This window comes from Caretta caretta, chromosome 24 (assembly GCF_965140235.1).
Source record: "Caretta caretta isolate rCarCar2 chromosome 24, rCarCar1.hap1, whole genome shotgun sequence".
Taxonomy (NCBI): Eukaryota; Metazoa; Chordata; order Testudines; family Cheloniidae; genus Caretta; species Caretta caretta.
Window position 1 is genome coordinate 16,183,515 of NC_134229.1, and position 21,158 is coordinate 16,204,672.

The 21,158-nt window shown below is 53.5% G+C and overlaps 1 protein-coding gene across 6 annotated transcripts in view; it reads left to right on the forward strand.

Moving 5' to 3' along the window:
* Positions 1-12,148, forward strand: part of LSR (lipolysis stimulated lipoprotein receptor) — a 28,110-nt gene extending 15,962 nt beyond the window's left edge. For 3 of the 6 annotated variants that reach the window (XM_048828648.2, XM_048828653.2, XM_048828652.2), the window contains 8 exons: positions 1,204-1,323; positions 4,491-4,547; positions 7,633-7,779; positions 8,035-8,211; positions 8,656-8,715; positions 9,402-9,533; positions 9,789-10,378; positions 11,441-12,148. In XM_048828648.2, coding sequence (XP_048684605.1) covers positions 1,204-1,323; positions 4,491-4,547; positions 7,633-7,779; positions 8,035-8,211; positions 8,656-8,715; positions 9,402-9,533; positions 9,789-10,378; positions 11,441-11,476 — 1,319 coding nt within the window. In that variant the 3' untranslated portion in view covers positions 11,477-12,148. The remainder of the gene's footprint in view (positions 1-1,203; positions 1,324-4,490; positions 4,548-7,632; positions 7,780-8,034; positions 8,212-8,655; positions 8,716-9,401; positions 9,534-9,788; positions 10,379-11,440) is intronic. The other 3 variants (XM_048828649.2, XM_048828650.2, XM_048828651.2) reach the window with 3 other exon arrangements.
* The last annotated feature ends 9,010 nt before the right edge of the window (positions 12,149-21,158 follow it).

The following is a 21,158-nucleotide window of genomic DNA, read 5'->3' on the forward strand; positions in this document are numbered from 1 at the left end:
GCCTCTCCCCCGGCCCCGGGACTCCTGCGGCAGACAAGAGGTGCCTCTGCCCCAGCGTGGTGAGAGAGGGCTGCGAGAACTCCTCTCTCTCTCTTCGCTGCAGCCCTGGGGCAGCCAGGACCCCAAACCCCTCATCCCTGGCCACACCCCAGAGCCTGCACCCCCAGCTGGAACCCTCACACCCTTGTATGCCAGCCCTCTGCCCCAGCCCTGAGCCCCCTCCCACACTCCGAACCCCTCAGTCCCACCCACGCCGCACGTCACCTCCATACTGGTGCACATAAAATTCATTCCGCATGTAAAAAATTAGAGGGAACATTGTACATTGGGCTGAAATTTTTCAGACGTAACTAGTGATTTGCGTGGGACTCCTTACAGAGACCTGACTTCTTCTTTTCTTTTTTGGGAAGTCGGCACGTTCTGAAAATCCAGGCCCAGAATCATTACCCACTTCTGAAAAATCTTGTCCCAAAGCTGCCCAGGCCGGGACTCTGGATACCTGGATTCCAGTCTCAGCTCTGCCACTGGGTTGCTGAGATCAAAAGGGCTTGTTCTCTGGCTTCCTGCTACTCCAGCCTGTTCCTGACAGCAGGGCATGGTGGCTTGCGTGCATACTTGAGGGTTTAGTGTTCATTTCGGTTTTCAAAGCCCTCAATTGGTGGAAGTGCCATTGTTCGAGATCAGCAGGTGGGAGCTGCAGCCGTTTAGCCCTGCAGGGAGTATTCCGCTTTTAATTTCTCTGCATAACTTGGTCCCATGAGCCCTGGATAATTCATAGATTTCCCCTCCCGCCCCCCACATCAGAGGCCAGCAGGGACTATCATGCCCATCCAGTCTGCCTTCCTGCACAGCGCAGGCCAGAGAGCCTCCCCCAGGGACCCCCTCCATTTTTGTGGCTGTTTCTCTAAATACTGTCCAGTTGGCTGGTATCTTATCAATAATGTGAAGCCCTGACTCCCAGCCTCCCCAGTTCTAACCCAGTAGACCCCACTCCTCTCCCAGAGCTGAGGATAGAACCCAGGAGTCCTGGCTCTGTGCTGTAAACCCTGGACACTACTACCTTTGCATAGACTATGCTGAAAGGCCTTGTTGGTGCTCTGGCTCTCCTGCTTGGAGACCCCTCCTGCATGTTAGCCTGTGACTCCGATTCTCCTGCCCTGGTTCTGGTGTCTCCAGCTTTGCCTTCATCTGTCTGCCCTGCAGATGCCGACCTCAGCATTGACCAGACAGCCTGGGGCGACAGCGGCGTGTACTACTGCACCGTTACCTCTTCACAAGACCTGCAGGGCAACAACGAGGCCTACGCCGAGCTCGTCGTGCTGGGTAAGTGGCCAGGACTGGGACACAAACAGGTGGGGAGCGGGATGTTCTATTGGGGTTTGGGGGGTGCTGTCGGAGATGCGATGCCAGGCTAGATGGGTCCATGGGTCTGATCTGGGGAGGAGGTGGGATACCAGGCTAGATGGGCTCACCGCTCTGCTCCAAGGCAGCAGGGATCGGAGATTGGCGCATGGGGCTGGGCAGGGGCAGATATTGGGCCAGATTAGGCAGCTACTTCCCTTTCCACACGTTGCTGGTAAATTGGTGTGTGCCATTCTCTGCCCAGTGCCCAACTTCCCCGACTGTGGCTTTTGGAGCAGAGTAACAGCAGCACCAATCAGAGGCATTAGTAGCATTTTGGGCTAGGAAGAGGGTAACCAGAAAGGGGAAGCGGTGACTCCTGCAGCCCACCCAGGGCAGTGCTGTCCTGCTCTCACACAGCTCCTGCCTCCCTTCCTCATCCCCGGGGCCTTTCCGATTCTGCCCCACGGCATCTTCCTCATGGACCCTTTCCTCTCTGTGCTGCTTGCACTGCTCCGCAAACAGGAATTTCAACCTCCCAGTCAGGTAAATAGCAGAGAGGACAGGAGTTAATACAAAGAGACTTAGGGAGCAGAAACTAAGAAGGTTTTTCCAACAGTCCCTTTGTATTAACTTCTGTCTTCTCTGCTATTTTCAATTAACTCCTTCCCATTCAGTGTCATCTGTGAGCTGGCGTGTCTGTCCAGCACAGCTGGCCTAGCTTCCTAAAGAGCAATCACTTCATTATTAACATTACAATAGTGCCAGCTGAGATTGGGGCCCCATTGCGATGGGCACTGCACGGACACACATCTAGAAATAGTCCCTGCCCCAGCTGAGATTGGGGCCCCGTTGTGCCAGGCGCTACCCACACAGCGAGAGACAGTCCCTGCCCCAAAGAATTTGCAACGAGACAAAGAGTGGAAGGGGGAGCTGATGCTTGCAGGCCAAGTGACTTGCCCATTTCACGCAGTAGGTCATTGGCAGAGGTGGGAATAGTACCTAGTTGTCCTGACTCCCAGTCACAATGCCAACCATCATGCAGCACTACCTAGTAGCACTCGCAGCTGGTGTAAGATGTGACTTTCCACACGCCCCTCCCACCAAATCTCCTGAAGCATCTCTTCTTCCCTGCCGCCCGTCTCATAAATTTACTGTCTTTCTCCTGACCTGGTTGCTAACAGGAGGTATGGGAGTTAGAAGCTAGCTTACCTGCTGGAGCTAAAAGGGATTCTGTATTCTGCAGTGGGTTTTATCCCGGGTTCTGAAAGGGATACGGACTCTAGTGCATTAAAGCAGGGGGCTGGGAGCCAGGACTCCAGGGTTCCATCCCTGGGGGAGTGGGACCTAGTGGGTTAGAGCAGGGGATTGGGAGCCAGGACTCCTCATTTCCCTCCCCAAACCAGGCATAGAACCCAGGTCTAATGGATTTTTTGGGGGGAAGGGGGGGGTAGGAGGGTGTGTGGAATTGAGAGCCAGGACTCCTGGGTTCTATCCCTGCTTTGTGAGGGGATTGGGGTCTAATGGGTTAAAGGGGGTGCCTGGGAAACAGGACTCCTGGGTTCTATGCCTGGCTGTTCTAGTTTGTTGGGAATCAGGAGCTTTTTGTGCTGATCGTGCTCTTCTCCCCAAATGTCCTGCCTGTTTCAACATTCAGAGAGCAGCCCTCTGGGCACTGGAACTCCACGACCTAATAGTAATTAGCCCTGGAATTACTCTGATCCTGTTGCGTTTTTCCAGGGTTATGTCACTGATCCCAGTGTGTCACTCCCGTGAGCAGTGCCACGGTTCCCTGCCATAGGGGACAGCAAAGGAGGCTGGCACTCAGTTGTGTGGGTGTAGCAGTGCTGAACAGCTCATCCGTGGAGATCTGCCGGGCGAGGGCTGGGAGTCAGGACTCCCGGCTTGTATCTCAGCAGGCACATCCATCCCCCTCTCTCTGTAGAATGGAAATGCAGTGATGCAAAGGAGCTCAGTGGTGGGCAAAATATTGCCGGGTCTGGAGATGCTTTTCCGGCACCCTTACTGAGTAGCCTCCATCCTGGGGGTCTCCCTCAGGACAGCTGTGCCTGGGGAGCCCTGATCTGAAAGGAGTTGTCTTCTGTAACCTCCCATCACCCCACTTAGATATCCCTCTGCAGTGGCCTGACTGCCCCAAACGTCCTTATCCTAGAGCCCACCTGCCCCTAGCACTCTTGTGCTCATAGGTTCGGCCATTGTGGGGATAAGAGGTGTCTTGGCTGGATGGCTGTTCAGGCACAGGTACCATCATCCCACCCAGAAGGCGAGGCCTTCGCCCAGCACCCCACCCAGAGCCACCATGGCACAACAGGAGGGGGTGGACTGCTTGGAAGGGAGAGGGGGTGCTGGCTAGATTGGAGACAGAGACCCTAGGGGCCACAGGGAGAGGGGAGCAAGACTAGTTGGGCAAAGGGATTGGCGCTGATGGGAGCCCGGAGGCTGAGGTCAGAGAGAGGCATTTGGAGGAGGAGGATGGAGTTGTCTCTGGTGCTCTGGATAATGTGCCGTTGGTCCAAACTGTTATGGATCCTGTTATGGAGGCCCTGGAGAACATAGTGGATCTACAGCCAAATCCATCTTAGATTCAGCTTGCGGGTTCTGGAGAACAGGACCATGTGGATCTGTGGCCAAACCCACCCTGGCTTTGGTTCTCTGCTGGAGTATGTAGCATCTGGCTCCACTTCACCCCTGTAGGATACGAGAGACTGCCCGGATGGCCGCGTCAAATCTTGCTGCGGCAAGAGTCAGACACTGCAGCCGTGAAGTTTGAAAGCCTGGCTTGAGGATTTGTTGCTAGATAAGTGGAAAAAGAGGAGTTCAGTCTCTCCTCCATTCCGGGCACCAAATGCCCACATGGCAGGGCCCAATCATTGATGATCTACCTGACTGGCAGGGTTACCCGGCTGTAGCTACAGTCGAAATCTTTTTTTTTTTTTTTTAACTTCTTCCCTTTGTGAGTGAGCTCTCTAAAGCACCAACCACTCGGGTGCCAGTTTGAATGCCCACCTGGGCCAGTGCGCTGCTTGCTATCCCCACCTCCACCCTTTATAGCACAGTTGGCTTCAAATCGCTTGCCATTACGGCGTTCACCTATATCTCTAGTAACTGTCTGTCTCTCTGTCCCATAGGCAAATCATCTGAAGTCTCGGAGCTTTTACCAGGCTTTCAGATAGGGCACATGGAAGGTACTTGCCTTGCTAGATTTGGGGCTGGCAGGGTGGGGAAATTATGCCACCACTTAACTTTTATGCAGTGAACATTACTCTTGGATCATGACTGAGGCAGAGCTAGGAGGATGTGAGCCAGTGGGAGGAGAGAAGTAGCTAAAGGGGCTTTAATTCGCTCTTTCGGAGAGTTTTTGTTCCATGTCTGTACAGCGCCTGGCACAATGGGGTCCTGGTCCGAGAGCGGGGCTCCTAACTACTACCATAATAAACCTAATAGCGATAAAAATGTACAGTGCTCAGCATGGGGTGCTGGGCGCTATTGTAATACTTAAGTAATTACCTCATAATAATTATCCATTTCTAGGTAATATCATCCAGTTCTGGTTTTGTGCCGCAGCGGGTGACAGTGCTGTGGGTGCCCCATGGAATTCTTTGATAGTGCTGGTGGAAACGCATTTCCTGCAGAACGGAAATGGCGATATTCCAAATTCGGGGCGGGATCTTGACAGGCTCCGGTCTCCCCAAGTTGGGGGCGGAATGCCAAAAATACCGTATCAAAGCACTTTGTTTCAGTGTTTATATTTCATTTGGTTGGGGGCCAGAGGCTTATATAACACACTACAAGTCTGAACAGCAGTACTTTACACGAAATTGGTATCTTCCTGCAAAACGCTTTGATTTCATCAACGTGGCATTTTCTGACAGAAAACTGTCCTGATGGAATATTTTTGACCTGGCTTTACTCCTTAGTGCAAGCCTCAAAGGGGCCAGACTCAAGGTGACAGTCCCCCCGGAGCAAGGGTGGGCAAACTACAGCCCGTCAGGGCTTTGGATCTGGCCCGCGGGACCGCCTCCTGTGGTGCCGCAGGCCCCACGCCGCTCTCAGAAGTGGCTGCCACCACGTCCCTTGGGCCCAGGAGGGCAGAGGGCTCTGTGCGTTGCCCTGGCCTCCAGACACTGCCCCCCGCAGCTCCCATTGGCCATGAATGGGGAACCGTGGCCAATGAGAGCTTCAGGGGAGGTACCTGGAGGTGTGGCAAGGGCAGTGCGTGCAGACACACACCTCCCCTCCCCCGAGGCCGCGCAGGGACGTGGTTCCGGCCGCTGGCCAGGGCACACATGCAGGGAGCCTACTCTGGCCCCGGTCCGCGCCACTGCCACCCCAGAGCCCGACCCCCTCCTGCACCCTGTCCCCCAACTCCCTGCCTGCACCTCACACCCCTCCTGCACCCCAGCCCCCTGCCCTGAACCCCCGTCGCACCTCACATCCCTCCTGCACCCAACCCCTTGCCCTGAGCCCATTCTTGCACACCGCACCCCCCCACACACCCCGCACTCCCTCCCACACCCCAACCCTGCATACAATTTCCCTACCAGATGTGGCCGTCAGCCCAAAAAGTTTGCCCACCCCTGCTCCAGAGCCTGAACTCTACATCTCCTGGTGTTTGTTTAGATTACGCCCTACTTGTGGTAGGGCACAGAGCAGAGTTGAGTATGTACCCTGCCTCCCAGCCCAGACCCTACTCCCCTTCCAGAGCCAGGGATAGAACCCAGGAGTCCTGGCTCCTAGCCCCTTCCCACCCCCCTCTACTCTAACCCACTTGACCCCACCTTCCTTTCAGACTACAAGATATAGGCCTGATGGAGGGGGTCAGACAGACCATGGTGGTGATCTGCTTGCCTGGCCTCCATCACTGTCCTATCTAAGCATCTCACACTCTTCAATGTATTTATCCGCATGCTATTTCAGGGATTCCCTCCACCTCGCCATGCCAAGGACTCTGGGCCCGCCATGATTTCTCTTCCCCCCCTCCCCACCCCCGCAATGCCAGGAGCTAGTGTGTTTCCAACCATGCTGTCTGGGAAACTAGTCGTGCAGGGCATCTATATGTTAAACTGCATCTGGACACTGAGCTGTGGGCAGGAGAGTTATGCCTGAAGGTGTTAATGGCACCAGAAACTTGTTCCTTCATTTATAGACCATTGCAGAGTTGCTTGAAACTGTATCTTTGCTAATCAGATGCTGGGGCCCCTGTGGCCTCCATTTTCCCCCTTCTGGACTTCTGATTTCTCCCCAAAATCAATAGGGTTTCACCCAAAAACATTCCCTGGAGTTTTGGAGTGGATTGCATGCAGCGTTCACACTTTTCTGTGTTAAACAAATGCCATCAAGGGCTTTGCCAAGGTTGTCCAAACATCCACTCCCTCTTTGGATCTTACTAAATTCTTAGCCTCAACAGTATCTTGTGGCAATGAGTTCCGCAGGCTAATCACCCACTGACTGGCTCTGTTTTGTATACACCACTTCTTTAACCTAGCATACAAAGGCGACCAAGATCTGATGGCTGGGGGATGAAGTAAGACAAATCCAGAGTGGAAATAAGGGCAGATTTTTCCCCAGGGGGCAGAATTAACCCTGGGGACAACTGCGCCCAGGACGGGGCAGATTCTCCAGCCCTCGGAGTCTTTCCACTGAAATCAGGCATCTCTCTAAGCTCCTCCCTAGCTCAGCTACCAGATCAGGGCTTGAAATCTACAAAAAGGGTGAAGTTAAGGGTGCTCTTGCTCAACCCCAGATCTGGGCTGCAGGCAGAAATTGCTGGCGGAGGTTCTCAGCCTGGACTATGCAGCAGGGCCGAATGGTCCTGTCTGGGCCTTGAAATCTATGCAAGTTCCCATGGTGATTTTTGTGTATCTAACTCCAGATGCCTAATAATAGTAATGCCTAGCTCCTTCAGAGCACGCTCCGTTCGCACATCTTTACAAAGGTGATCAAGATCATAATCCCCACTTTAGAGAAGGGGAAACTGAGGCACAGAGCCTTGATGTGTCCAAGTCACCCAGCAGGCCACTGGCAGAGCTAGGAATAGAACTGGGTATTTTCCACCAGGCCCTGCTGTCTCCCAGTTGGTCTGGTTTGTTTCCCATGGGGCCTCCTGTAAATCAGCCCCTCTTAGGGTGTCTCGAACCCAAAGCCCCAGGTCAAACTTTGGCCTTGGTGTATGCCTCGGTGTCCCCAGGGCAGGGAGGCCCTGATGCCAATCCGCTGGGTGGGTTCAGTTGGCGACTGAGTCCATAATGAGAAACCTCTCCCTCTTCGCAGACTGGCTCTTCGTGGTCCTGGTGGTGCTGGGATTCCTCCTCCTCTTCCTCCTCTTCGGCATCTGCTGGTGCCAGTGCTGTCCCCACACCTGCTGCTGCTATGTCCGGTGCCCCTGCTGCCCTGAGAGGTGCTGCTGCCCAGAAGCTCGTGAGTTCTCTCCTCTGTCTCCTGCTGCACGACAAACTGACAAAAGGAGTGGGCGGGGGGCACTCCTGGGTTCTGTCTGCAGCTCTGCGGGGGGAGTGGTGTCTGGGGGGGGGGGGGGGGGGGAGGGCTGGGAGCCAAACTCCTGGGTTCTCTCCCTGATGCTGGGAGGGCAGTTTGGGGAGGTCCTGCAATGGGGCTATTTCTGCTGATCTGCATGTTCCGATCCCTCAGACTTCCCCTGCTTTCTCTTTTCAGTCTACACAGCTGGAAAAGCTGCCACTGCCGGCGTCCCCAGTGTTTACGCTCAGAGTGTCGGTGCCCCCAGTATCTACTCCCACCCAAACCCCGGGAAGCTAGGTCCTCCTGCCCCCATGATCCCCATGGGCCCCATGTACAACGGTTATGGGGCAGAGTACGACAGAGCCAGCTCCGGTAACTTTGCATTCTGTGTCAATTATGTGTTCCCACCATAGGGACTGTGCTGGAGTCAGTGACCCCAGCTGGGGGTCTGCCAACTGGCTGCAGCTCCACTGGAGTCGATGCTGATTTACATCACCTGTGGCTATCCTGAGGGTAGGATGTAAGCTGGATAGCAGCATGCCCAGTCCTAGTTACATAGTTACGGTGCTCAGCTGACTCCTTTTGTGGGGCAGGGACTGTGTCTCACTGCGTCTGGGCAGCACCTGGCACAATGGGTTCTACCAGATTATAAATAAATAATAGGTTTCCTGGTCACATGGTAGAACTATGGGCCCTGATCCTGCAAACCTGCAGCGCTGGGACTTGCAGGACTAGGGCGCATAGAGGGGAAATCATGGCACCGAGCCGCAAGGCTGAAACTATTGATGTCCTTAATCTCTCTTGATTTCCTTGTAGTTGGTGGGAACAGCTCCCAGGTGCCCCTGCTCCGGGATACCGATAGTGGTGGGAACTCAGGTAAGGAGAAGCCAGGCTGTGAAGCAGAGACCTGGCAGATGACAGTACAGCAGCAGGAGTTGGTGATGTGATACTGCTGCCCCCTGTTGGATGGAGTCGGCACTGCTCCTCTGTGTCTCATCGTGTCCCCTTCAGCTCAGGCAGCCTGAGCCATGCTGCTAAGCAGAGTCAGGCCTGGACAGTGCTAGGATGGGAGACCTATGGTATAGGGAGTTGTTAGAAGGGCACCCTTGTCTTTTGGAGTCGGAGGCAGCGCTGGGGAGTGCTCTGCTGGGGGGAGGAGTGCTCTCCCCTTGCAGTCAGTGCTGGCCCCAGTGCCCCAGCCTGGTGGTAGGGGGCGCTGTGCGGAGAGAGGTGCTCACCAATCAACATAAAGACTGCTTAGCATGTTGATTCTTAAAGGTCTGTAAGTGCCCCATACACCCAATGGCCAAATCCCACACTGGGCAATTCCAATCCACCCCCATTCACTTGGATCTGAGATTCTCCTTCTTTTGCTGTTGTGCGGTGTTATGTGCAGCTGTTTCCCAGCTGCCCCTTCCCAGAGGTGGCTGCATCTCAGGCATTGCTATTAAGCTGTACCTAGCTGCCTTGCCTCAGAGGTAGCTGCATCTCACTGGTAGTGCCTGCCCCTTCCAGACAGGATTGGCACTAAGGGAGTCTCTAACTCACTCCCCTCTCCCCAGCAGTGCGGAGCGGATACCGGATCCAGGCTAACCAGCAGGACGACTCCATGCGGGTCCTTTATTACATGGAGAAGGAGCTGGCCAATTTCGACCCTACACGGCCGGGCCAGGCCAATGGCAAGCTGGAGAAAGGTGAGTAGCCTCCTGGCTGTAGATTCCTCTTCTCCTTCCACCCAGCAAGAAACCCAGGGGATGCTAAGAGCTCCCTGCAGCACAACACCCCCTAGAGCCATGCTTGGGCATCGGGACCAGCCCTGTTAGGGGAGAGTGCCCCCATGCTGCTCCCTGCAGCACAGTGCCCCCTAATGCTGCCCTGGGGCATCGGGGCCAGCCCTGGCTGCTGGGGAGAGCACGGAGGCCTATTTAACCCTTTCTTTCCCCTCCCAGTCTCAGTGATGAGTGAGATCAGCTCCCTCCACGAAGACGACCGGCGCCAGGAGCTGCGCCAGGGGCTGGGGCGGCTGCGGACCCGGCCCATGTCACCCATCAGTGACGTGGGGGAGGGGGAGAGCGGGCGGGGTAGTGAGGCCCGGCACCACCTCCTCCCCCCTCCCCGGCGGGGCGAGCGCTATGAGGAGGAGCATTACGCCCGGCGGCCCCGCTCCCACTCTGTGGATGACCTGGACCGTGACTGGTCCCCACAGCCGGAGGGACGGGGCAGGGGGCGGGGCAGGCAGCGTCGGGACAGCTCCCCCGACTGGCGGGAGGAGGAGTACTACGGCCAGCGGCGCAGCCGCAGCAGGGACGACCTACGGGAGCTTGATAGGGGCCACTACGACGGGCGGCTCCTGCAGGAGGTGCTGCGCAAGAAGGGGAGGGCCGGCAGCCGCGAGGACCTGGATGGGGGCAGCGGGTCCAGCGCGCGATCAGGGAACAGGAGGGACCGGGATGAAGATGGCTTCCCCCCACCGCCACCACCCTACACAGAAACAGAGTCGGTCTCCTCCCGGGGCAAGAATGACCGCAAGCTCCGACGGGTAAGCGGATGGGATGCAGGGCCCTGCCCCTCTAGGGGGCACCAGCTGCCATCCCACTCCACAGTGTGGCGCTGGCTCGGGAGGAGGAGTGGGGCATGGCAGCAAATGGGACGTGGCGTTTCTCCTCTAGGGGGTGCCAAGTTGCAAATCCATGTCAGGAACGGCAGCTGTGGCTCACAGATCTAGCTGTGATCTAGGTTCATTGTTCCTCCACGTAAGGGTCTTTGACAGGATGTGTGGGGCAGGAAGCCTTTAACTGCCGGAGGATAAATCTCTCTTCAGGGGATAGAAGAGGGGCAGGCGGATGTACACGGGCCCACATAACTGAGAGCACTAGACTCCAAAACTCCTCCAAGCCAACGGGCGGCTCAGGGCTCTGCTGTCCTGTCCCTCTTGGACTCTGCCTTCCCCAGAAAGCCCTGGTGGCTGGCTGGTTGCTGAATTGGCTACTGAACAGGTGTTGTGGCTGCCTGTTAGGGTTTCATCACAAGTCTCCTATTGTTTGGTGCGGGGATTTTTTTTTTTTTAAAGCAGTTTTCTTGTACTCATAGCTCGGGAAAGAGGGCTGGGGAGGCATTTCCCCTCACATCTTGGGGCATGTGCTGATTTTTTTCTCTCTCTCTTCCCTCCTTTCCCCCCCCCCTCTTTTGAGACTGGAACTAGACTGCAAAATAAGCACCCAAGATGATGTGGGGTTTTTTGTTTGTTTTTGTTTTTTTTAAAGCCAATCCCCTGGGGTTTTTTGAGTTCCTGGCCCATGTTGTCTGTGCACGTGTTGATGAAGGAGGCAGGCTTCCAATGTATTCCGTCACTCCCCTTGTCTCGCTAATATCCTGGGACTCTCACAGCTGTAATGCTAATGCCTTGGATTTTCTCCCACTTACGGGCCTTTAGACCACCCCCCCTCCCCAACCCCCGAGGAAACCACCTCTTGATCTTTATGATCAGCTCAACAGGTGGTGTGCTCTGAGTCTCACTGGAAGGCATTTCAACTCTGGGGGGGCCTGTGGCCAGGAGATGGGCCCTCTTTTTGCTGATCCTGCCACATCTGTTTCCTTCCAGAACCCCGACCTCAGCAGAGAGAGCTTGGTGGTTTAAACGCAATCCACTTTCCTTCCCGATCGCTTTCCTAGAGCACCACCAGTGCAGGAGATGGAGGCCATGGATCTGAGAAGGTCACGTCTTTCCTCGGAGGGCACACAGGACACTGGCTGGCCCATTGCCACGAGGCTCAGCAAAGCAGTTGGGGCCTTGTCTACCTGGTGCTTTTATTATGAATTGGATCAACGTGCAGCCTGAGATTTCTCAAGTCAGGCAAGGGACAGGGGCTCCTGATTGCCACGGAAAAGCAGGGCATTACTGGGGAAATCTGGAGCCCTTGTCGGGGAAGAGGGTGTCTCTAAATTTTAGCCTTAATTTTAACATAGCATTTGGTTGAAATATTTGGGCCAGCTCCTCAACTGGTATAAATTGATCTCAGTTGAGCGACGTCTGCTTGACACCAGCTGGAGACCTGGCCTATTATTTTGGCTCCAATTCCCAGCTGGTCCACAGAACTGTAAATTTTTTCCCTGGATGTTTTTAAATATTTTGAAGCTTTTTTAAGACTAACTTTTTTCAAAGCTGTCTTAAAATTACATATGTTTTTTAGCAGAGTTGTGGAATCCCAGGTGCTGTACATACTTTTGCAAAAAGCTGGACCGTTTTTTTTATCGGTAGGCTTTTGAGATTTTTCTGATTGTTGTAGAAAATAAAAAATTCAGCTAAAAATGTGTGTGGGAGGAGATTAGGGGAATGGGACACGGGGCCTTTCCCCTCTAGGGGGCAACAGAGCCAGCCACAGTGAGGGGCTACAGACCCCAACATTGTGACTGTAGCTACCATGATCCAGTGGGCGGGAACAAATCGCATCAGCTATTGGCACCCACAGCTCAGGGGCAGAGAGTTGGATTGGCTCCAGACACCGAGCCCAGCCTACCCCACCTCGGTTGCTCCAGGGTGAGGCTGAGGCGACTGGGTGGATTGAAGGGGGCATGTGCAATTCTTCCCTCTACGGGATGGAATCAGAACTGCACGCTGAGGGGGGAGCTTCCCTGGGTGCAACTGGTGCAGGACACTGCCTGAGTCTACAAAGCCTGGGCCAATTGCCCTGAGAGGGGGGAGCTGCCCTCAATGTGAGCGATGCTGCTTGAGTCTGCAGCGACCCTGAGCCCATCGCTGGGAGAAGGGGGAGCTGCCCCAAGTGTGACCAATGCAGCAACACTGCCTGCAAGAGCCTGAGCCTCTTGCTGTGAAGTCCTGGCCATTCGTCCCTGGATTGAGCCCTCCACACTATGGCCCTGGGGGCAGTGGCTGGGCTCTATTTGTGCCCTCAGCTGGATGCCTGAAGGCTCTAGGGGTTAATTTTTACATCCTGGAGGACACTGGGCAGGTGCCACAGGGAGTGCTCCCCTCCTCTTCCCATCCTCTCAGGCCCCTGATCCGGTTGGGAATAGAGAGATCCAGGAGCTGCTCTGAAGTGGGCTGAGCAGCAGAGACTGGTCACCTGGGCCCAACCTTGTTTTCCTTGTTGGAAAAACAAGTGCTCTGCGGCGGGGCAAATGAGGGCAGGACTGTGCCTGTTTAAAAAGTATTAAAGGGGAAAAATTGGGCAGCAAAAATAGAAAAGCAGAGGCTGAAAGGCAGCAGTGGCAGGAGTTTGTGACTTACTGGCTCTGCCTGGTGGTGGCTGTGGGAGCTGCAAGCAATTGGTAAGGAAACCGAGAAGCCGTGGGGTGATGGGGAAGGTCCTTTTGTGGGTCATTAACTGGTCAGAAGACAGGAAGCAAAGATTAGGAATAAATGGTGAGTTTTCACAGTGGAGAGAGGTAAATAGCAGGGACCCCCTGGCTCTGTGCTGTTGAACATAGTCATAAATGATCTCAAAAAGGGGGTGAACAGCAAAGTGGCAAAGTTTTCAGGTACAAAATTGCCAGGGGATGTTGTGAAGGCCAAAAGTGTAACGAGATTCAAAAAAACTAAAGTTCCTGGAGGTTAGGTCCATCAATGGTTATTAGCCAAGATGGTCAGGGATGTAACCCCATGTGGTGGGTGTCCCTAATCCTCTGTGTGCCAGAAGCTGGGACAGGATGACAAGGGATGGATCAAATGATAATTGCCCTGTTCTGTTCATTCCCTCTCAAGCATCTGGTATTGGCCACTGTTAGAGACAGGATCATTGGTCTGACCCAGTATGGCCGTTCTTGTGACTCCTGAATTATATCCCCAGCTCTGGGAGGGGAGTCGGGTCTAGTGGGTTAAAGCAGGGTGAGGGCCTGGGAGGCAGGACTCCTGGGTTCGACTCCTTGCTCTGGCATGTAACTGTGCAAGTTCAGATTATGCATATAAACATCCCAATCTTTTTGTGAATCCTGCTGAGCTCTGTGTTCTCGTGTGGCCATGAGCAGCACAGGCCAGTAGGAACGTTCTAGCCCCTGGTGTTTAGAGTATCCCCACCTAGTGGGACAAACCCTGGGAACTGCAACTTTTTACAAGTGTTCCAATTAGCCAGTGGAACTCCAGCCCACAAGGTATTACCCAGCTGAAGAGCTCTGTAGGATCCAGGAGAGGATTTAAATTTACTTGGACAATGGGAGTCTCTCTAAGTAAATCAAAGATGCAGGTATAAAATTTAAGCCGTCTCACTTAGAGAGGTGTTAATAGGCAAACTCCTGCCATTCCAAAAGGCCCTGAGCTACTACAGCTGCTAAAATCCCTGGGGGAAGTAAAACAACAGCATGCAAGTCTCAAGCTCCCTGGTGGAGGAAGGCTAGGGGCTCCTACCGCTGTACGGGGGCGATGGCACTGTGGTAATGCAATGGACATGCAGAAAGATGAAGGGAGACCCGGACACGCTTGCAGTGGGAGCCCTGGGTTTGCAGCTAGAGTCCAGTGTTGCAATGAAAGTTGCATGCAGGGTGATCATCATTTACAGTCCAGCTGGGCTAGAACTTCACCAAGGGAGCAGCTGTGACTGCAGAGGCCAAAGCAGGGGGTGAAATGGGGGCCAGCTGGGGCCACTCTAATGCCAGCACCCTGCTGGACTCAGGGCTGCGAAGGCGAGATGTACCCACCCAGGTACCTTACCTCCTGCCATGTGGGCTTGCTGCCATCTCTGATCGTGCTGTGGGGGTGTCCCAGCTCTTTCCCCACCCTGCCTGCTGCTTTGTGTTTGTGCAGTGCCTGGAGCAATATGGCCCTGGTCTTGGCTGGCTCTTAGTTACCACAGTAATAAATGTGATTAGATCTCAGTGATCCCTGGGGCAGGGTCTGTGGCCTGGACTATGCCAAGGGGGCAGCCTGCCCTGGGAACCTAGGAGTATACAGACCCAGCGGCTGCAAAGTGGAGGCTGGAAATCCAGGCCTGAGCTGTTGTGAAGCCACTCGCTGCAATCAAGAGGAGAGAGAGAGAGAGAGATGCTTGGCACAGAACAAGGGACAGGATCCCAGCATCCACCACCTGCCACACAGCAGGGGGCCTGGGGCCTGACTGGAGCACCTAGGTGCTACCGTAATTCACCTAATAAACAGTAATATACAGCACCTAGCACAATAGCGTCCTAGGCCATGATGGATGCCTTGGTGCTACCATAATATGCCTAATAAACAACAATGAACAGTGCCTAGCACAGTGGTGTCCTGGTCCAGGAATGGGTGCTACCATAATACAGCTAATAATAATGTGTAGCTCATAGCACAATGGAGTCCTGGTAGGTGCTACCGTAATACATCTAATATACTACTACTACAGTAGACCCCCCCTGTTTATTTGCCCCTCCATTATCCAGCTCTCCATATTAACCAAACAACCAGCGCACACAGGTCCAGAAGCAGGCGATCTCTCCTGTGGCCGCAAGACAGCACTGCAGCGTCGCACTTCCCCATTCTCCACATTACCTGAGTGTTTTATTATCTGATCTGGTCCCGGTCCCAATTCGATGGGATAAACAAGGTCCTGCTGTACCAGTCCTTCTACTTCTAGTACTGCTAATAAATGTCTCCTCCAGTGATCAAGACGAGGCCTCGTCAAAAAGCGAGGGGGAGCCCCTGCCAGAACCGGGAAGCGATAGCAAACCCTCAGTTGCTGTCTGCGCAGCGGCCCCGCAGGCTGGGAGACCAGGATTTCTGGAAAGGCTCTGCTCGAGCTCAAACAGGAGTTTGTTCAGGGGAGGTCTCGGGCCTGTGTGATACAGGACATCAGAGTAGATGATCACAACGGTCCCTCGTGGCCTTGGAATCTATGAATCCGTGAGAGCCTGCGCTATGTAGCAACACGGCACCAGGTCTGGAACACGGGGAGGGCAACTGGGCACGGGAGATGGGTCCCCAAGTGCAGCATATGACCCATCACCTCAGGTGCCTTCCCCCCTCTGACAGAGACCCCGACGGGCTCTGTCTTTTCCCTGTGCTTTGGCAGTACTTTGCACAGCTTGGCCTGCCCATAAAACAGCGCATTGAGTCCCTGAGGTGTGTCAGCTCGCCAACTCCCAGGCTGCCCACCAGAGGGACGCGTGTGCGCTCACATGCAGCACTGCGTGACCCGTCACTGCACAAACAAGCCAGGACCAGGCAGCAGGACACACACACGCAGAGTTTATGCCCCAGTTAATCTAGAGCTCACCAGCCCCGGCCTGCAGGAGAGGCGGGACTCTCCACTGGCTTTTAGCCATGCGGGGACATGGGCACACAGGAATAGTTGTGATTCTAGACAAAAGGGGAGTGGGAAGGTGTATGTGTGTGTGCAAACACACACACAATGCCATACACACAAAGACCACACACACACATGCAGAGTGCAAAGTTCATCCGTTCCAGCAGGGGGCAGCACGGATGTACACACATTCATTACAGTGAATATATATAATGCAAAACATTCCCAGTCAAAACATCCCTCTATCTATTCATCCATCCCCATACACACCCTTGTATCTATCTTCCATCTCCCTCTCTCTTGTATCACCTCCTTCTGTGTCTGTTATCCATGGACCATTTGATCTCCTCTGTCCATCTATCTTCCTAAAAGCAAAACTAGAACCCAGGAGTCCTGACTCCCAGGGCTTCTGAGAAATCCTTCCCCAGCCATAACAGCTCACCCCCATAATATCAGATGCAGAGCTAACAAACTGGGACAAGGGCTCACATTGGTGAGCGATCCAAGCCACAGACAACCTCAGCCCGGGGAATTGTAGACCAGTCAGTCTAACTTCGATACCTGCAAAGATATACCAGAAGCAATGATTAAACAATCTATTTGTAAGCCCCTAGAGGATAATAGGGTTATAAGGAATAGCCAGCACGAATTGGTCAAGAAGGAAACAAACCTAACTAAACTAATTTCCTCCTTTGAGAGGGTAACTGGCCTAGTGGATTGGCGGCGGAGCAGTAGATGTGATATATCTTGATTTTAGTAAGGCTTTTGAGACAGTCCCACATGAGATTCTCATAAGCAAACTATCCTACTACACACATCTATCTATCTATCTATCTATCTATCTATCTCCATACACTCTATCTATCTAATCTATCTATCTATTGCCAAACACAACTCTCTCTCTTTTCTCTTCCATCTCTCTGCATCTCTCTCTTTTCCTGCCCCCTTTCTCTCCCTGTCTCTCCCTCTCTCTCCAGTGAGGCCTGACGATTTATTTTTAGTCTCTTCTCCAGGGCCTGGGGCCCCACCGGCCTGTCTGCAGCCAAAGCTGCAAACGCAGGCGGTGTCAGAGCGGGGACAAGATAACCCAGGCAATCTCCGGTGAATCTGTGTTGAGATGCAGAGAGGAAGGGGGGTTGTCAACCTCTGGGGGTGATCTGGGAAGGGTTCTGCATTTCCAAAGACCACATCCAGGACCAAAGGATGGGTGGCCTGGGTGAGGGACAGGTCATTGTCTTTGAGATGTAACCTCCCTAGGGCAAACAGATACCTGGTCATGCTGGCAGTCCATGCCGGAGTTTGCATTAGTGCAGGTTATTGATTTGGATGCTGGTTAGTCTCTCTCTTGCTCTGCTCATTGATTGGCTCGTTATTTTAGTCCTGCGATGAGCCTGAAGTGTCGGTTGGGCCATTCCCTAACTCAGAGATGTTAAATGTATGTAGGATCATAATGGTTGCGCCAGGCTTGTCCAGCTGAGATCGGGGTCCCATTGTGCCGGGTGCTGCACAGCAAGAGGCAGCCCCTGCCCTGGCTGAGATCAGAGCCCCATTGTGCCAGGCGCTGCCCAGACACAGTGAGAGACAGTCCCTGCCCCAGCTGAGATCAGGGCCCCGTTGTGCCAGGTGCTGCACAAACACACAGAGAAAGATGGCGGTCTTCCCCTAACCCCATTCACAAAGGATTTTGGGATTCTGGTCATGGGATGATTTTTTGGTAATATTTTTGCCTTTCTGGTCAAACAATGTGGCAGAGAGGAGAGCTACTGCCGAACCCGGGAGTTCTGACTCTCAGCATCTCCTTCTAAAAGCCTTGATCCCATTCACCTCCCAGAGCTGGGGAAAAGAACCCATGAGTCCTAATTCCCAGTCCCCTGATCTAACCACTGGACCCTGCTCCCCTCCCAGACTCAGGGATAGAACCCAGGAGTCCAGGCTCCTAATATTGTCACAAGGGGCTTGTTTTTTTTCATTCTGATTCCCCCTCATCATGCCTCAAACAGGAGGCACACGGGGTCCCGACTCCCATGGTCCTGGCCTGCCTCTCTGGCCTAGTCTGGCCTAGCTGGGCCTAACCACCAGGCTAGAGTTGGGTGATCAGTGCTGAGTCATGGCCAGCCTCCTGTAGACCCACAATTCCTCTGGCCCATAAAGGGTTAACCCCCGCATTTAGAGGAGCTGCGTAGGGGTCGGGGCTGCAGCAAACGTATTGGGATGCCAATGCTGTGTGAGTGATGGGCCGGGGGTTGCCATGGCAGCGGGATTCTCCTCGGGCCTAGCCTTTTCAAAGGCATCAGCCACAGTGGGCGAGAGCATCACCTTCCCGCCCCCCCCCCCCCACGCCGGCTGTCGCCTGAATTATTAACAGCTCAATTCTGCTGGCTCATTTCTCCGGCTGACGTCAGGCGAGCGGCGGGCTCGTGCACGCACCACCCCACCACCACCGGCTGGGGGGATGGGAGGCCTCCGAGCAATTCCAGCATTGGAATAGGGAGCCAGCTGGCACGGGGACCCAGCTACAGTACCCAGATGTCCCTCTGCTTCAACCTCACCCCCATTCATCCCCATGCACACCCCTCGTCGATCCATCCCCCCACACACCACTCATCTGTCTATCCATCCCCCCTCATCTCTCTATCCACCCCCATCTGTCTATCCATCCCCCATACACAACCCCTCTTCTATCTATCCTCCCCCATACATATACCCCTCATCTATCTATCAATCCCCCATATACACACCCTGATCTATCCATTCCCCATACACACACCCCTCATCTGTTTACCCATCCCCTATACACACCCCTCGTCTATCCTCCCCCATACACACCCTGATCTGTCTATCCTCCCCCATACACACACTCCTCATCTGTCTATCCATCCCCATATACACACCAAGAAAAGGAGTACTTGTGGCACCTTAGAGACTAACCAATTTAGGGAAAAACAAGGGGAAATAGGTTACCTTGCATAATGACTTAGCCACTCCCAGTCTCTATTCAAGCCTAAGTTAATTGTATCCAATTTGCAAATGAATTCCAATTCAACAGTCTCTCGCTGGAGTCTGGTTTTGAAGTTTTTTTGTTGTAATATTGCAACTTTCATGTCTGTAATCGCGTGACCAGAGAGATTGAACTGTTCTCTGCCTGGTTAATGAATGTTATTTCCCCTTGTTTTTTCCTCCCCACTCCCCCCTCCTCAGACGTTCTTGTTAAACCCTGGATTTGTGCTGGAAATGGCCCACCTTGATTATCATACACATTGTAAGGAGAGTGATCACTTTAGATAAGCTATTACCATCAGGAGAGTGGGGTGGGGGGAGAGAAAACCTTTTGTAGTGGTAAACACCCATTTTTTCATGCTTTGTGTGTATAAAAAGATCTTCTATACTTTCCACAGTATGCATCCGATGAAGTGAGCTGTAGCTCACAAAAGCTTATGCTCAAATAAATTGGTTAGTCTCTAAGGTGCCACAAGTCCTCCTTTTCTTTTTGCGAATACAGACTAACATGGCTGTTACTCTGAAACCTGTCATATACACACCCTGATCTGTCTATCCATTCCCACCATGTCTATCCAACCTCCATATACACACCCCTCATCTGTCCATCTATCCCCCGTACACACACCCCTCATCTGTCTAGCCATCCCCACCTACCCCACCTACTCCACCATCTATCTGTTTATGTATCTGTCCCCACACTCCTCTATTTACCTGTCTATCTATCTATTTCCATACATATCTATCTATCCGTCCATCCCCATACACATACTCATCATCCATTTAATCTATCTATCAATTCCCATACATACCCCACCATCTATGTGTACCCATACCATCATCTATCTATCTATCTATCTATCTATCTATCTATCTAAGAATGGCCATACTGGGTCAGACCAAAGGTCCATCTAGCCCAGTACCCTGTTTTCCGACAGTGGCCAATGCCAGGTGCCCCAGAGGGAATGAACAGAACAGGGAATCATCCAGTGATCCACCCCCTGTCACCCATTCCCAGCTTCTGGCAAACAGAGGCTAGGGACACTATCCCTGCCCATCCTAGCTATTAGTTATTGATGGACCCATCCTCCAGGAACTTATCTAGTTCTTTTTTGAACCCTGTTATAGTTTTAGCCTTCACAACATCCTCTGGCAAGGAGTTCCACAGGTTGGCTGTGCGTTGTGTGAAGAAATACTTCCTTTTCTTTGTTTTAAAGCTACTGCCTATTAATTTCATTGGTTTCAGAGTAGCAGCCGTGTTAGTCTGTATTTTCAAAAAGAAAAGGAGGACTTGTGGCACCTTAGAGACTAATAAATTTGTTAGTCTCTAAGGTGCCACAAGTACTCCTTTAATTTCATTGGGTGGCCCCTAGTTCTTGTGTTATGGGAAGGAGTAAATAACACTTCCTTATCTACTTCCTCCACACCCGTCAGGATTTTATAGACCTCCATTATACCTCCCCTTAGCCGTCTCTTTTCCAAGCTGAAAAGTCCCAGTCTTATTAATCTCCCCTCATACGGAAGCCGTTCCGTACCCCTAAGCATTGTGTTGCCCTATCTCTCCATCCCTGTACAGCCCCACTATCTAATCTAATTGTCAATTCATTTCCACACCCCACCCTCTCTCGTGTTTTGTCTAGTTTCCAGGGAGGTAGTGGCAGAACCCAAAAGTCCTGGCTCCTGCCCTTGCCCCACCAGGGGTGCATTGCCAGCTCACACCAGGCAGGGAGCAGTCACGAAAACTACAATCCCCAGAAGCCCTCGCGAGCAGCTGTGCAGCCGGAGGATGCTGAGGGGGAGAGAATCTGCGCATGCGCTCGAAAATGGCAGTGGGCGGGGCGTGATCCTGGAGGCGGTGCGTGCCGCGTCGGTTGGTAACCGCTAGCGCGCCTCGCGACAAAGCTATAGCGCCTGCGCAGTAGAGGCCCCTAGCTTTTTCTCCCTCCCATCGCTCTCGCTTTCCATCACGACTGTTTGACCTGCACGCGCTGTGCGGTTACTAAGGCGCGCGCGGCTCGGAAGGGCGGGGCGGGGACAGCGCGCGCCAGACAGGGCGGGGCGTGGCTGGGGGGGGGGGGGGTGAGGGAGGCGTGG